The sequence below is a fragment of the Schistocerca nitens genome, chromosome 3, assembly GCF_023898315.1.
Source record: "Schistocerca nitens isolate TAMUIC-IGC-003100 chromosome 3, iqSchNite1.1, whole genome shotgun sequence".
In the NCBI taxonomy this organism is placed as follows: domain Eukaryota; kingdom Metazoa; phylum Arthropoda; class Insecta; order Orthoptera; family Acrididae; genus Schistocerca; species Schistocerca nitens.
The window spans coordinates 921915151-921933059 of record NC_064616.1 but is presented as its reverse complement, the minus strand read 5'-3'; the positions used below and the strand labels follow the sequence as shown (position 1 = coordinate 921933059).

General features: G+C 38.0%; 1 protein-coding gene across 1 annotated transcript in view; it reads right to left on the bottom strand.

Moving 5' to 3' along the window:
• LOC126247974 (leucine-rich repeats and immunoglobulin-like domains protein 3) overlaps positions 1-17909 on the bottom strand; it is a 67160-nt gene that overhangs the window by 14939 nt on the left and 34312 nt on the right. Inside the window, exons 10-12 of the mRNA XM_049948540.1 lie at positions 4308-4589; positions 2657-2932; positions 234-560 (exon numbers count right to left, since the gene is read on the bottom strand). Of these exons, the coding sequence (XP_049804497.1) occupies positions 234-560; positions 2657-2932; positions 4308-4589 (885 nt within the window). The remainder of the gene's footprint in view (positions 1-233; positions 561-2656; positions 2933-4307; positions 4590-17909) is intronic.

The window sequence follows — 17909 nt, the reverse complement described above, 5'->3', positions numbered from 1 at the left end:
TACCTTTCAGCATTTTGGCCAGTATGCTGTGAACGGGAATATAAGTTGTGTTTGGCCATTAAATGGAATTTACCATTTACAGGGATAATGTAAATTTTATATTTCAAGTGATAATGGTCTGTTGTTGAACCACATATTTCTTAAATCAAGTGAAGCATTAGTATTATATTAAATGTAGTGTAACTGTTAACACTTATATTTATAGTCACAAAATGTACATGTTTACAACTTACCTTCTAGAGCTACAGCGTGCCCATTCTCTAACAGGAAATCATCACTACTGCGCTTTGCAGAATCACCTGTGCCACTATCTTTATCACTTGACTGTTCTGATGTTACATCAATATAGAGATTGGGAACAGAACCTCTGCAGTCCGGATGTGACCGCAAAAGTGTGCTCGGATAAGGACAGGCATCATTTCCGGCTTCCATTAAACCCATTCTTTTACGTGTATGATAGATAATGACAACCCAAATCACCGAAGTCCCAACTGCACAACACACCACAGTTATTATGATGATTCCTGTTATATCACCATCTGTCACACCAACAGCAGATGCTAAAAAGAGATGTATATATCAATTCATTGTATGAAACAATAAAAAAATCACATTACCTAAAGTTTTCTGGTTCTTGTACCACAAAATACATTATATTCCCAAAAAATTACAGCTAATGAGAAACATGTGATTCATTTATTATAAAACAATTTGGCAAAAAACAGTAAAAAAAGAAGGAAAAGAAGAGGGAGGGCTCTTTCAATTGTTAGTATTTTGGTATCCCACAGGTTCTAGTGGTAAAATTAAATTCTGCAGTATTGTTATAAAACGCTTCTACCTTTCTGGCCAAAAAAGGTGATTTAAATTATCCGAAGATCAGTTGAAAGATATTTCATTCAAAAAAATTTAGTAAATATAATCTGACAGAATAAAACCTTACTACTTATGAATAGCTAATTACATGACCTATTTCAGTAAGAGAAATCAGAAGACAATCAATAGTAATGTGGGTGAGCACTGACAAATGAACAGAACAGAATAAATCAGTAAGGCAAAATATTCTGATTAAACTATTTGAGAACTACTATCATATTCTTACAAAGCACTTACAATACAACAGTTCATTTTTCTAGGCAACATACACTTTTTACTAACATACCACTGGCCATTCAATTCACAACACTACAAATGCAGCATGCACAAAAAAAAAAATAAATAAATAAATAAATAAAATAAAATAAAAATAAATAAAATAAAAATAAAAAAAATGGCAGGAACTGCATACTTGGCTATGCAAATGATTAGCATTTCAGTGCACAAAGTAGATACAAGTAATGTCATTTACATTCTGTATTTTACATAAGATTATGTGTCAGGTTTCTCACTGAGGAATCACATTAAAATGTTGTTTGTTTGTAAGATCATTTCATGCAATATATAAGAAAGAAATGTCTACTAACATCTGCTGGAATTCAACAATGGCAGGATTGTGGCCTATCGAGCCTGTGGTTTATCATTTTGTAATACTGCTATTCACAACAGTCGGGATCCCACAACTATCACGTGATCACGGAATCGATGAGGTCAGGAGGGACATACTTAATGTCATGGAGGATAAAATGGCCCCATGCTGATAGTGTCCACGAAGAAAAACAAATTGCTTGCTCAGCCACGATGTATCACACAGCTACTTCATATACCTCGAGTCAGAAATGGGCTTCTTTGCAGCAAGATAAACATCCAGATGAACAGTGCAAAAATGTCTGAAGCACCACAGATTGTCAGTACGGTGACCATTTTCGTGTCTTCTCTCGATGCGGCAGCAGAGAGGTGCCGACAGGGGTGCACATAACGACAACAGTAGACAATGGAAGTGTCAGTGTATGGAGGCTATGAGGAGAGCGAACATGGTGATTCTATTCATCATCACGATCATAAAGGCATCTAGTTCACACCGTCAGTAATCTGGACAGTAACCAGTGGCTGCACCCTATTTTGAAGGTCTCCACGATGTCACCTTGCAACAAGAAAATACAATATCACACATTGCCCATGCTGTCCCAATCTACCTCGATACGGAGTGTCTTCAATGGGGGCCCTGGCCAACCTGTTTTCGAGATTTCTCAAGTCCCTGCAATTGATGAACTCTGGCGTAGTGTTGAAGCAGCATGGAATGATGTGCCCATATCTATCATCCAAGCTCTGTTTCACTTGATGCCCAGCCAGCTAGAGCTACTGTTGGTACCAGAGGTGGCAGACCTGTGTACTACAACTCACAAGCTGTGTATCACAAAATCGCCTACATGTTTTATTCCAATATACTGTGTATATAACGTAAATAAAATTTCTTTATTTCCTATCCTTCCTTGTGATGTAATTTCAATGACCAGCAGTGAACTTGCAAACACATACGTGAAACTAACGTGCTACTGTGATCCATGAATTAACCACACTTAGGATTTCTCCAATTGAAACATAATCATAAACTACAATGGCCAAAATTTGTATTCTGTAACTTTGAACCAACTGGCCATACATAACCTTCATGCAAATGAGCACACAATCTGCATTTAATCTACATCTGATTCAAATCCCACTTGTGTGTACTTTAACATTAATACTTTCATAAGTATTATTGTGAAGTTGCCAAACTTACCTGGAACAACAGTCAGCTTGGAGTAACCCCTTTCGGTTCCCAGAGTATTGGACATCTCGCACTCATAGGTTCCTGCATCAGAAGGTATTGTGTTAACAATCACCAACAGCTGATCTTCAGCAGTAAAAAAGTGTCTTTCTGTTGTAATCAAATTTCCTCCATCTTTTTTCCAAACCAGTTTTGGTTTTGGTGAGCCCGATGCCATGCACTCTATAACAATTGGTTCTCCTGCTGTTATTTCCTTGCTCTCCATTGGCTTCACAAATGATGGAGGTTCTAAATTATAAACAAACACAAAAATTAAGTCAAAATCTTAGAATAAAATAATATATAATTGTACAATATATTAAAATGTAACATGAATATTGTAAACATGATTTCGAATCATTTGGACTACAGGTACCTGACCACTTAACGTATATGAACAGGTAACAAAACTGGCACTGTAGAGGTTAAATTGTGACTCTCAGCAGCGCAGTTTCACCATACTCGCTCCATTTTTAGGGGATGAATGTGGTTAAAAGGTAAATATTTAAAAAGTTCCTATGATAAAAGTTCAGTTAAAATCTCATCCACTCTCACTCATTTACACTGATCATCATTTAACCACTCACAATCATCCATAATTTAAAACTACAAACAATGCCTGTCTTTCAAATCTGTTTCAAATGGGTAGAGTAAGTAAGAAATACCTAAAATAGCAGCTCAGGAAAATGTGGCTGGACAATTACCTACAAAAACACTGGACGAAACAGCCACAGCTAAAAAAAGACATTTTCCAAAAGCACAGCTACAAGTTTGATCTTGTTTATGTACCTGTCTACCAATCAATGCCTCAACTACACTGTGTAAGCTTTTGTGTCTCTGTCTCTCCAGAATCCAGACCTCATTGTATAAATCCTCATCTGAAATGGCACTTTCACCTTACGTAAATTTTCTGCAGAATTATTCCTCACTTCATTAGCCCATATTTGTACATAATTGAAAGCAAGCTTTTGCAGTGGATTTTTACTGGGCAGTTACAGTTTTTCAGAAAAACACTTCAAGGATTCGTCCCATTATATTTATGAGTTCTTCTCAAATGACATCTCAAAGCATGAAAAAATGAAGTTTTTCTTTAGGGCATTACCATTTATCACATTTTATTTTCTACCAATAAAGCTGTTAGTGAGTTTCCAACCTATTTCAGTGCGAAGGAAGGAAGGAAGGAAGGAAGGAAGGTTAGGGTTTAACATCACATTGACAACAAATCATTAGAGACAAAGGACAAGCTTAGATTGGGGATTGCAAGGAGTGAAATCAATTATTTATATTTCAAAGAAACCACTCCACCATTTGCTTTAAGTGATGTAGGGAAACCATGAAAAACCTAAACCTGGATGGTCAGACAGGGATCTGAACGCTGTCATACTGAATGCAAGTTCAGAGTCACTGCATCACCCTGTTCAGTTATTCAGCGTACATCTGATTTTTGCTACCTAAGCAAGTTATTAAGATAATTCCCTCTCTAGTTCCCCATCCCATCTGAAAATATGAAACCTTTAGGTAAGAGTAAAATTAATAAATATCTTTAAAGTAATGTAAGGACATTTTTATTATGTATATTGGAACACCTGTCAAGAATTTGTTAACAAACAAGGTTTGTACTCACCCAAAACACTTAAGGTAGCATTTGCGACAATGAATCCAGCCGTGTTCTTGGCAGTGCAAGTGTATACTCCCATATCAGATGCCTTAACATTAACAATGAAAAAGACATCATCTGTAGGCATTACATGCATGCGGCGTTCTCTTGCTGCTGGAAAGTCATTTCCACCATCTTTCTGCCACACTATTTCTGGAAGAGGCAGGCCAGTGGCTGCACATTCCAAACGGGCTGTACTCCCAGCCTTTGTAGTTACATCAGTAGGAATTTTTGTAAAACTAGGAAATGCTGTGGAAAAAGAAGAAAGAGCAACTTTTATCTTTGTGGTGTAAAGTAACATTGGTGTAAAGTTTCTTCACACACCCCAAAAAGAGAAAATTACCAGTGAATTAATACCAGTATTTCTGGAAAACAATTCAGTTTGTGAACTAAGTTATCACAATATTTATTGCAACAAAAAGTCTGGAACAACATCTTCAACTGGTTAGACAAACCACACTGTAAACTCCTTACGCAACAAACCTCATAATTCCCTACACAAATAAAGTCTATCTCTGAGATTAGTTACTGTGTTGGAGAAAATGGTTATTTGCAAATAGTTATGAGAAATGTTAATACAACTCTAATGGAATCCTCAGATCTGATGGAATATACAGGGTGTCCCAGGAGGAGTGGTCAATATTCAAAGGTATGACAGGAATAATCATTCAAAGCAAAAAATCCTAGTAAACATGGATTCTAAAAGGTATACCTTAAGAGCTACAAGCTCTTCTTCATCTTTGCTACTTTGAAACATCTCTCCTACTGAACAAGCGCTCATAGCTCTTACGGTATGCAGTTTAGAGCCCATGTTTACTATACTTTTTTGCTATGGATGGTAGTTCCTGTCATATCCCTGAATACTGACCCTGCCTCCTGGGACACCCTGTATACAGGAAAGACAGACTGAACTCAAATGATGATGGCCTACTTATTTCCATCAAAACCACTGTCAACTACAAGAAGTTAAACAACAAAAATAATCATTAAATATATACAAGAAAGTAGCTGATCAATTATATCAAAACCAAGTAACAAAACAGCACAACGTAATTGTCAAGACTTTCACTGTCATTTCTCGATGTTTTGCCTATTTTGCAGTCTTGGGCTGATGACTGTTCTATCGATTATCTTTAGTTTTGTCAACAGAAGTGGCTGGTAATCGCAAAGAACTATCCTCCATCAGATGGGACAAAATGCTCCAAAAATATTTATAGAATACCAAATATACATTTCCTGATCAAGCAAATTGTCAGGAAGCAATTTTTTATTTGTTAACAAATAACAGAGAGATGCATGTATTTGTAGAAGTGGCAAAGAAAGAGCTCTATGCGACACTGTATTTAAAATGTTCATTAATTAATTATATAATCCACCAACAAGGACACTGTTCATTTTTTCATCAAAAACCTTTATCTCACACAACCTACAATTTGAGGAATAACAGAAAACTGTTCCCAAGCTTATGCAGTCATTTGTAACCCCTGAAAACAAAATGGCATCAGGTGTTCTGATTGGGGCATTGGAATTTTTTCAGTCATTCCACAGAATGCATAATAACCTCTAAGAGTTCATGAATGGGACATCAGTGAAGAGTGTTTCATGGCTTTGGTAGCAGCACTGAACACGTGTCAGAACTCACAATGTTCACTTGACAATGATTTAACACCACACTAGAGTACTTAGGTTCTTATTCTGAAGTAAAATCATCCAAACAGTACTGACTGGTCTGCTGGCCACACACCTATAAGAACTGCATAAAGACCTGCTGTTTTCCTCACAACATAAGATGGAGCTACTTGACAGGGAACAAGCACTGTAACTCCAGGGAAGAATGTTTGCACTTGGCAGTATAAAGGTTCTGGATGTTATAGCTACAATAATTTAACAAATGCCAAGTTTGCTTCGTACTAAAAAATGTGCAGGTGTTTCTAAATAACACTGTGAAGTGTTATTATAAAAAATGGTTCAAATGGCTCTGAGCACTATGGGACTTAACATCTTAGGTCATCAGTCCCCTAGAACTTAGAACTAGTTAAACCTAACTAACCTAAGGACATCACACACATCCATGCCCGAGGCAGGATTCGAACCTGCGACTGTAGCAGTCCCGCGGTTCCGGACTGCGCGCCTAGAACCGCGAGACCACCGCAGCCGGCCGAAGTGTTATTATAAGAACGATTAACTGCAAGAGTTACATTCACAGTCACAAAACGGGAAAATCCATCTAAATGTCTTGATCTATATCTGTTAAAAATTATGTTGCACTCCACATGACGGCTCACAATTATCAGCAGATCAAGCATACTAGCAAAGTAGTTCTACAGCAGTTTCTTCCAATCTGTCATTGCATGTTTACACGCAACTCCTGTAAATAGCAGGTGCAGAGCTTGTGCCAATAATGTCCTATATGAGTTTAGATCGGATGATTTTGATGGCTCAGCCATCAATGAGAATGCTCCTCAGATCACAGTAGCATGATTTGAGACTTATACCGTCAATTAAAGGACGCTTGTGCAAGAAAATGCACTATAATAGTTCACACAGATGTGTGGTCAGTGTGGTGCAGCTTGTAGATAACTTTTGGATGTTGTAGCAGCACGTTCATTCCATAGATTCAGACAGTATATCCCATGGAAAATTAAGTAAGGTAGTTGCAGCTGATTCATAGTGTAGTTTCAAATAGGTTCCTCACTAGCTGTAGTAGTAGTAGTAGTAGTAGTAGTAGTAGTAGTAATAGTAGCAGTAGCAGTAGAAGATTCATACCATAGATTTTAAGCTAACTGTACCACAATGGCCATACACTCATTTGTTAGAGAACAGTATTATTATTAAACTAATACTGATTTTTGTTGTGGGTACGTCTTGATGTGGTGGAAATTTGATACTGATGTATGCGTAATGTTAATCTCCAATCATCCTTGATATAAACTGAAAGTGACCTAACATCCATGCTAGCATCACATTCTTATGAGATTTTTACTTGATTCCTCACATCACTTGTGTTTTATGTTACACAAAAGACTTGTAAAACTTGCAGCAGATTCCTAAATAGCAACAGATGAGGAATCTGATGGTGTGAGCGATACATTCAAGTTTTTATTGATTGGTGGAGCAGTGAGGCTTCTACTTGCAAGCTTCCACAGGATTTCTAAATCACTTTCTAAATCACTATCTTTGGCAGTACCAGCGCATCCACTGTCAACATGTCTGGAGGTGATATGATGAGATTAATATCTCAAGACTCAAAACAGTGAATATATTTAAAGCATCTAAGTGTCATGGACCCGCGCAGCTTATACACTGCAATATGGATCACCATGGACAGACAAAATCTATATTAATGCGTGTTAAACCACTCTTTGATGATTATGTCAAGTACGTGTTGGAACATAGAGTTTAAAATGAGGAAGAGGCATTAGAAAAGTGTGTAGGTGTGAGTACGTATGCTAGTATTACTCCTATAAACAGAAATTCTAATCACACTTAAGTCTATTAGTGCTCCAATTGATTTCCATCCAATAGAAGCTAAATTTAAAGGATATAAAAACAGGAGTTATTTGGATCATGTAGTCTTTGATACATTTATGGAAGTGACTACCATGATGGGCAATCTGCTCCCATGGACCAACATCCCATGCAGTTATTCTGTGAAATGACTTTTTTTTTACAAACTGCACTTTCTTCTTATTATTACACAAAGTAAAATGTGCATTTAACAGTTTAAGGCTTCTTATACATGCTCCAAAATCCAAGACGGTAACACCACCAGTGGCAGACAGTTGATCCCATATATACTAGTCTAACATATGCCATACACCATGTGATAAGATGAATCACAATTGTGCATAACTGGAATTATATGTATTGAACTGACTGGAATTGAAGTATGTACAGGTGAACTATACAAGATGTATATGGGAGGGACATTGCTCAGTATCTCACCATATTCACACTTGGTACAAAATATTCAATGTCCAATCTTCATCCAAAATATTTCAGGGTAGCCTTCACAAAATCCAGCTCCCCACAGCCTAGAACAACTGTAAGTTCAATGATTTTCAGAAATTTTTTACTACAGTCACACATATTTCAATGCCCTAAAACCTAGAAGGCTTATAGAATTTCTCCAAGCTTGCACTCACATCACATCTACTGACCATCGCTATTATGACCAGCAAAAGATCTCCTGCACAAGGTCTCTTGTTGAAGGAATCATACTGACATTCATCAAAAAATGATTTAGAAATCACGTGGAAGTGTGGAAGTTTGCAAACAGAGGTTCCACTATCCAATCAGTCTAATGGTATGAGCAATACATGAAAGGTTTTCATTATCATAATTGTACGATAATGAAAACCTTTCATGTATTGCTTATACCATTAGATTCCTAAACTGTCCCATTTAGAAATCTACTGGAAGCATTACATGCCTTATGTATAACATAAAACACTTACAATTTAAGTGAGGAATCGGTTTAAAATCACTTAAAATTGCAAAGTTGGCCTGGAAATTAGACTGTTATTTGTTTAAAGGAAGGAATGGAGTTTACCATTTTGTCTACATCAATAACAAATTTCCATCACAGTAAGGCATAACAACAGTGGAAACCAGTGTTAGTCACAGAACAATACAGTAGTGTCATCTATCAAAAATCATTTGCTCAATCCAGTAGGGCTGTTGCTGCTGCTACTGCTACTACTACTACTGCAGCTAGTGGGCAACCTATTTGAATCACTAGTATGAATCAAATGCTACTATCTCATTGAATTCATCACAGGATCTGCTATTTGAATCTATGGGATGAATGTGCTCCTGCAACAACCACTAATACTCTTACCAACTGCATCACACTGACCACACACCTGCGTGAACTATTGTAACGAGTTTTCCTGCATAAGCATCCTTTAACTGACTGTAGTATAAGGTGGTTTGAGGAGCATTCACAATGATGGCTTAACCATCAGATTCATCTGATATAAATGCTTCATGGATGTTATTGGACGTCAGCTCTACACCAGCAATTTACAGGACATGCAATGACAGATTGGAAGAAACCGCTGTAAAACTGCATCACTAGCATGCTTGATCTGCCATCATCTGGAGTGTGGTGTATGTTGTAACAACAGCAGATAGAGACAATGAGTTAGATTTTCATTTGGATATATTTCGAGCGACTGTGAATGTAACTCTTACAGGTAATCATTCTTACGAGGACACTTCACAGTGATATCTAGAAAGAACTGTACATTTTGTAATATGAAGCAAACATGGCATTGGTTAAAAATTATTGTAGCCATAACATCCAGAACCTTTATACCGCTGTGTGCAAACATTCTTATATGAAGTTACATTGCACTTTCTCTGTCAAGTAGCTCAGTCTATATCATGAGGAAAAGTCACACGTTTATACAGTGTTTAGAGCTGTGTCTCCAGCAGACCAAACAGTACTTCTTGGATGATTTTACTTTAAAATAAGGACATAAGTACTGTAACATGGTGTTAAATCATTGCCAATTTAATGTTGTGAGTTCTGGCACTTGTTCAGTGTGACTACCAAAACCATAAAACACATTTCACTGATGTCCCATTCCTCAAATCTTTGATAATATTATGCATTCTGTCATAATGATTGAGAAGATCGCAACTGCCCAATCGGAGCACTTGATGTGTGTTGTTAGCTGAGTTCAAAAATGAATAAATAACTATATTTGGTTTTTGAATGTACAGGTTGAATGGTAGGGGAGCAGGTCTGACACACAAAACTGAGACGATCTTATAAAAATAGTATTAGGAAGAGATAATGAAAGACAGATTTCTTGGATTAAAAAGAAAAAAAAAAAAAGAAAAGAAAAGAAAAAAAGAAAAAATGCCATGTACCATAATGGAGACAGCACTGAAGATGCCAGTACAATCAAGTGTACAAATTTGTTTGGAATGCTTATGAAGTATGCATGACAACAGATACCAAACAAAATGAGAGACATTCTTCAAGGATCATAAAAGATACATGTAATCCAAACGAAACTGTACTGGTAGGGAGCCGGTTAGAAGTACCAATATATTGATTTAGGTAGAAAATTTCATTAATTTTGGTACAGTATTTGTTGAATAAAATTGACACAAAGATTCAATGATTTGCTGTATGGACTATAATGTATATACCGCACCTTTCTAGCAAATAGAAATATCACTCCCAAGCGATCACTTATGGGCATGACATTTCACAAATCAGCAGCACTGGACTGCTGCTGGGTGAAACTTGAGTCCCTCCAGGCCAATAGGGGATGCACAATTCTATAAATGGGCAGATGACTGCAGCAGCATTGTGAAGCGGTGATCGGAGCACCTGCGTCGTACCTATGGAACGTGTTTATGAATGATGGTGCTCTTTCCTGGACAGCATGTAGCATTCAGCATCCATCAGACAAGGAGCACTGGAGTCTTGCCCATATAACTATTGGTACTTTTTAATGTTGAGATGCAGAGTGCACAAGAACAACTGACTGCCACTGTTGTAAAATGATGGTCTTTTCCTGTCACGTGGATTTGCCACACTTTTGACAGTCACAAATACATATAAATGTGTGGGGAAAAAGTACCACCACAGCTGTATCTTTAGAATGACTTTATTGTCTCACACGACTAGCTTGGGCGGCACATTACCACCACCCTCAGGCCCCACCACTACCAAATGATTATTAGATTTTCTTGGTGCATTTATTGTGGCTCAATACAAATACACATGGGCTAGCTTTCCTCAGGAGTCTCTACTCACAACTGTGTTGTCTCCAATGCCAAAGAGAGGAAAGCTAGCCCATGTATACTAGTAATGAGGAATCCACAATAAATGCACCATGGAAATCTAATACTCTTTTGGCAGTGGTGGGGCCTGAGGATGGCGGTAATGTGCCACCGAAAATAGTCATGTGAGACAATAATGTCATCCTCAAGATAGAGTGTAAGTCCCTCATTGATGCAATAAGACAGACATCAATAAATTATATTTTGCTTTAAAATGTCCCTAAGACACAGCAGGTGTAAGTAAGTCTGAGGTGTTTCGAGAGTGTCTGGGCATGTCTATGAACAAGGCATGTTCCTGCCTGTTTTAGTAGTTGCCATCCACCACACATATGAATGTTTTGTGGTGAATTTTACAAACACAGTATATGATCCTTTCTTTCTTTCTTTTTTTTTTTTTTTTTTTTTTTTGTCCTGAGCCACTGTACAAGTTCTCACCACGCAACAAATATGCTTGAATTTTTTTAATTTCCCTGCAGAAGGTCTGTGTGGGCTATCAATCATTTTAAACTTAGAACATGTTGTTTCTTTGGTTCTAAGGTACCAGGACCAGTTGAGTGGCGGGTGAGATGCTGCCAGCACACAGCTCCACTCCTCCGATACCAGTACAGTACAGTGACTTGGCTTGGTGAGGTAGGTGATGGAATGGCGGCCTTATCGTACTCAGTTGGTATGGAAGCCCAGCCCAGCACGGTGGCGGTAGCACGGTGTTTGTGAACTTTGGAATGTGCACGGAAGGGACTCTTCCTGTACTTTTTGTTTAAAGAAAGACACAATTGTTCCTATCCTATTCCTACTACACAGCACAAGCGAGCAGAAAACTGGGATGGGAGAAACTGTTTATGCATAGCAAAAGCAGAATTAAACTTTGATACAGTTTACCATAATATAACACTTAAGATAGGATTCTACACTTAGAAGACATAATATCTGACAACCATGCAGCTTGCACCCGTATTCCCAGGTCCTCCATCTTGGATTCTAATGTCATAGGGCTGCACAAATATTGTCAAGTCAACCATCTTGCAATTTTTTAATTTCACACAACGCTTAGGACAATTACCCTACTTCCACATCTACATCTACACGAATACTCCACAAGCTGCCTGACAGTGAGTTGTGGAGGGTACTTCTGGTACCACTAGCTGATCCCCCCTTCCCTTTTCCATTCGTGAATGGTATATGGGAAGAATGATTATTGGTACACCTCTGTGTCAGCTCTAATTTATTGAATTTAAAGTCATTTCACAAGACGTATCTCTTCGGAGGTAATATGCTGTCTGACTCTTCTCGAAAAGCACTCTTTCGAAATTTCAATAGCAAACTTCTCCGTAACACCTCTTTTGCAGTGTGTACGACAATGGAGTTTATTGAATGTCTCAATGAAGCTCTAGCACCAAGTAAATGATCTTGTGTCAAAACACACCATCCTTCATTGGATCTACTCTCTCTCTCTGCTATCAGTCCCACCTGGTATGGGTCCCAAATTGATGAACAATGCTCAATAATCAGTCAAACAAACACACTGCAAGCCACTCCTTTCATGGATGAGTTACATTTCCTGAACATTCCTCCTATGAAACTTAGTTCGGCATCTGGTTTTCCCACTATTTGTTTTATGTGGCATTCCACGTAGGTACTCCTGGATATTTTTTGGTATATACTGTTTCCAGCAATTTGGAGGAGGAGGAGGGATTAGTGTTTAACGTCCCGTCAACAACGAGGTCATTAGAGATGGAGCACAAGCTCGGGTTAGGGAAGGATGGGGAAGAAAATCTGCTGTGCCCTTTTGAAGGAACCATCCCTGCATTTGCCTGAAAGGCTTTAGGGAAATCACGGAAAACCTATATCAGGATGGTTGGAGATGCGATTGAACCGTTGTCCTCCCGAATGCGAGTCCAGTGTGCTAACCACTGCGCCACTTCACTCGGTCAACAATTTGGCATGAGTAGTGTGGTTGCACAGTAGTGTATTTCTTTTCCTGTGTATGCACAATATATTACATTTAATCTCTATTAATGTTCAGTGTCAATTGAAAGAGCCAGCACCATTCATCAATCCTCTGTAGATCATTTTGTAAATCGATTCTGTCTTCTGGCATTGCTACTTTTTTATATATGACCACATCATCTGCGAATAGTCTTTCCCCCTAAGGTAAGTCTTTCCGCTCCCGGGATTGGAATGACTCCTTACCCTCTCCCTTAAAACCCACATCCTTTCGTCTTTCCCTCTCCTTCCCTCTTTCCTGATGAAGCAACCGTTGGTTGCGAAAGCTAGAATTTTGTGTGTATGATTGTGTTTGTTTGTGTGTCTATCGACCTGCCAGCGCTTTCGTATGGTAATTCACATCATCTTGTTTATATATATATATATATATATATATATATATATATATATATATATATATATATATATATAACAGAGGGAAACATTCCACGTGGAAAAAATATATATCTACAAAGAAAGATGATGAGACTTACCAAACAAAAGCGCTGGCAGGTCGATAGACACACAAACAAACACAAATATACACACAAAATTCAAGCTTTCGCAACAAACTGTTGCCTCATCAGGAAAGAGGGAAGGAGAGGAAAAGACGAAAGGATGTGGGTTTTAAGGGAGAGGGTAAGGAGTCATTCCAATCCCGGGAGCGGAAAGACTTACCTTAGGGATGTCTGCTTGTGTCTGTATGTGTGGATGGATATGTGTGTGTGTGTGCGAGTGTATACCTGTCCTTTTTTTCCCCCTAAGGTAAGTCTTTCCGCTCCCGGGATTGGAATGACTCCTTACCCTCTCCCTTAAAACCCACATCCTTTCGTCTTTTCCTCTCCTTCCCTCTTTCCTGATGAGGCAACAGTTTGTTGCGAAAGCTTGAATTTTGTGTGTATATTTGTGTTTGTTTGTGTGTCTATCGACCTGCCAGCGCTTTTGTTTGGTATATATATATATATATATATATATATATATATATATATATATATATATATATATATATATATATATCACTTCCTACAGAGGATTGATGAATGGTGCTGGCTCTTTCAATTGACACTGAACATTAATAGAGATTAAATGTAATATATTGTGCATACACAGGAAAAGAAATACACTACTGTGCAACCACACTACTTATATACATATGATTACTCTGCTACTCACAATTAAGTGCCTGGTAGAGGGTTCAATGAACCATCTTCAAGCTGTCTCTACCATTCCACTCTCTAACGGCGCGCGGGACAAATGAGCACTTAAATTTTTCTGTGCGAACCCTGATTTCTCTTATTTTATTGTGATGATCATTTCTCCCTATGTAGGTGGGTGCCACCAGAATGTTTTCGCAATCGGAGGAGAAATCTGGTGATTGAAATTTCATGAGAAGATCCCGTCGCAACAAAAAATGCCTTTGTTTTAATGATTGCCAGTCCAATTCAAGTATTATGTCTGTAGCACTATCTCCCCTATTTCGCGATAATACAAAACAAGCCACCCTTCTTTGAACTTTTTCAATATCACCTGTCAGTCCCACCTGATACGGAACCTACATCACACAGCAATACTCCAGAATAGGGCGGACAAGCGTGGTGTAAGCACTCTCTTTAGTAAATCTGTTGCATCTTCTAAGTGTTCTACAATGAATCACAGTCTTTGGTTTGCTCTACCCACAACATCACCTATGCGAGTGTTCCAATTTAGGGTATTTGTAATTGTAATCCTTAAGTATTTAGTTGAATTTACAGCCTTCAGATTTGTGGGACTTATCGCATAATCGAAATTTAGCGGATTTCTTTTAGTACTCATGTGAATAACTTCACACTTTTCTTTATTCAGGGTCAGTTGCCACTTTCTGCACCACACAGATATCTTATCTAATCATTTTGCAATTCATTTTGGTCATCTGATGACTTTACAAGATGGTAAATGACAGCATCATCTGCAAATAATCTAAGAGTGCTACTCAGATTGTCTCCTATGTCATCAACATAGATCAGGAACAATAGAGGGCCTATAACACTTCCTTGAGGAATGCTGGATATTACTTCTGTTCTACTTGATGACTTTCTGTCTATTACTATGAACTGTGACCTTTCTGACAGGAAATCATGAATCCAGTCGCACAACTGAGGCGATATTCCATAGGCACACAGATTGGTTAGAAGACGCTTGTGAGGAACGGTGTATAAAGCCTTCTGAAAATCTAAAAATATGGAGTCAATTTGACATCCCATGTTGATAGCACTAATTACTTTGTAAGTATAAAGAGCTAGTTGTGTTCCGCAAGAACACTATTTTCTGAATCCGTGCTGACTATGTGTCAGTAAATCGTTTTCTTCAAGGTACTTTATAATGTTAGAATACAGTATATGTTCCAAAACCTTACAGCAAATCAACATTAGTGATATGGGCCTGTAATTCAGCGGATAACTCCTATTTCCCTTTTGGGGTATTGGTGTGACTTGAGCAACTTTCCAGTCTTTAGGTACGGAACTTTCTGCTAAATATGGAGCTATTGCATCTGCATACTCTGAAAGGAACCTGACTGCTATACAATCTGGACCAGAAGCCTTGCCTTTATTAAGTGATTTAAGCTGCTTTGGTGGCATATTCAGGAATATTTATTTTGTCTTCTTTGGTGGAGGAGTTTCAGAAAACAGTGTTTAATAACTCTGCTTTGATGGCACTGTCATCAGTGACTTCACTGTTGCTATCGTGCAGTGAAGGTATTGATTGTGTCTTGCCACTAGTGTGTTTTATATATGACCAGAATTTCTTTGGGTTTTCTGCCAGATTGTGAGACAGAGTTTCGTTGTGGAAATTATTAAAAGCATCTCGCATTGAAGCATGCGCTATATTTCGAACTTCTGCAAAACTTTGCCAATCTTCGGGATTTTGTGTTCTTTTAAATTTGGCACGCTTTTCTTGTTGCTTCTGCAACAGCGATTTGGCCCATTTTGTATACCATGGGGGATCAATACCATCACTTATTAATTTACGTGGTATATATCTCTCAATTGCTGTTGATACTATCTTTTTGAAATCATTCCACATCTTTTCTATGCTTACGAGATCAGATCAGAAGGAGTGGAGACTGTCTCTTAAAAAGGCATTAAGAGCATTTTTATCAGCTTTTTTAAATAGATGTACTTTGTGTTTCTTTCTGATGGTTGTGGGTGTTAAGGTATTCAGCCTAGCAGCAACTGCCTTGTGGTCATCAATCCCTGTATTCATCATAATACTCCCTATTTGTCCAGGATTATTTGTTGCTGAGAGGTCAAGTATGCTTTCGCAACCATCTACGCTTCGAGTAGGCTCATGAACTAATTGCTCAAAATAATTTTGTAAGAAACGATCAAATTAATAGTTTAGTTCAATTGTCAAGTATAACCTCTACCCATACTATTTCGCAGGAACTATAAACTTCAATTTCACTACAAGGAAAGTTACTTCTGACAGCAATAAATACTCCACCACCAACTGTATTTAATCTATCCTTTCTGAACACTGTTAGACCATTTGAAAAAAATTTGGTTGAACTTATTTCCGGCTTTAGCCAGCTTTCTGTACCTATAACCATTTGAGCTTCAGTGATTTCTATTTGGGCTTGAAGCTCTGGTTCTTTCCCAACACAGCTACGACAATTTACAACTACAATACCAATCATTTCTACAACTACCTTACTGTGTTTTACCTGCCCCCTTTTAGACGGACACCCTTTCTGTGGTTTCCTGAGGCCTTCTAACCTAAAAAAACTGCCCAGTCCCTTCCACACACCCCCCACTACCCTTGTAGCTGCTTCCTGTGTGTAGTGGACTCCTGACCTATTCAGCAGAACCCAGAAACCCACTACCCGATGGCGCAAGTCAAGGAATCTGCAGCATACACGGTCACAGAACCGCCTGAGCCTCCGATTCACACACTCCACTCGGCTCTACATCAAAGGACCACAGTCTGTTCTGTCAACAATGCTGCAGATGGTGAGCTCTGTTTTAATCTCGGAAATTACCTTTACAGTTGTTGATTTTGTTCCGTTAAGAGCGACATGTTGATTTCTACCTGCAAGGATGTCGCAAATCAGGTCCGATACTCAGTAAGCTCATATTTTTTTCATTAAATGGTAGTATGAGACAGTGTCAAATGCCTACCTGAAGTCAACAAACATGAGTTGAGCTTTTCAAGATCTTTGTTTGCAGAATCTATGTTTATTTTTATGCAGGAGATTTAATTTCTCCAAAAAACGTCATAATTTTTAATTATTACATGGGTCCATAATTCTACAACAGACTGATATTAACAATACAGGCTTATAATTATGTGCATCTGTCCTATGATCCTTCTAAAAAACGGGAATGGCCTGCACTTTTTTTCCAGCCACTAGGTACTCTTGATTGCTTCAGCAAACTACGAAAACCAGCTGCTAGAAGAGGAGCACATTCTTTCACATAATAGAATCTTATATGTATCTCATCATGTCAGGATGCCTTTCCACTACTAAGCAGCTGTAATTGCTTTTCTATTCCATAATTGGTTATCTCAATATCTGCTATTTCAACGTTTGTATGATGATTGAAAGGAGGGACAATATTACAATCTTCTGCGGTGAAACAATTTTGAAAGGCCAAATTCAGTATTTAGACATTCTCTCTGTTACCTTCTGTTTCAGTGCCTGTATAGTAAATGACTGACTGAATAGATAACTTTGAACTGCTTACTGGTTTTACGTATGAACAAAATGTCTTAGGGTTTCTAGTCAGATCAGCTGACAAAATTTTA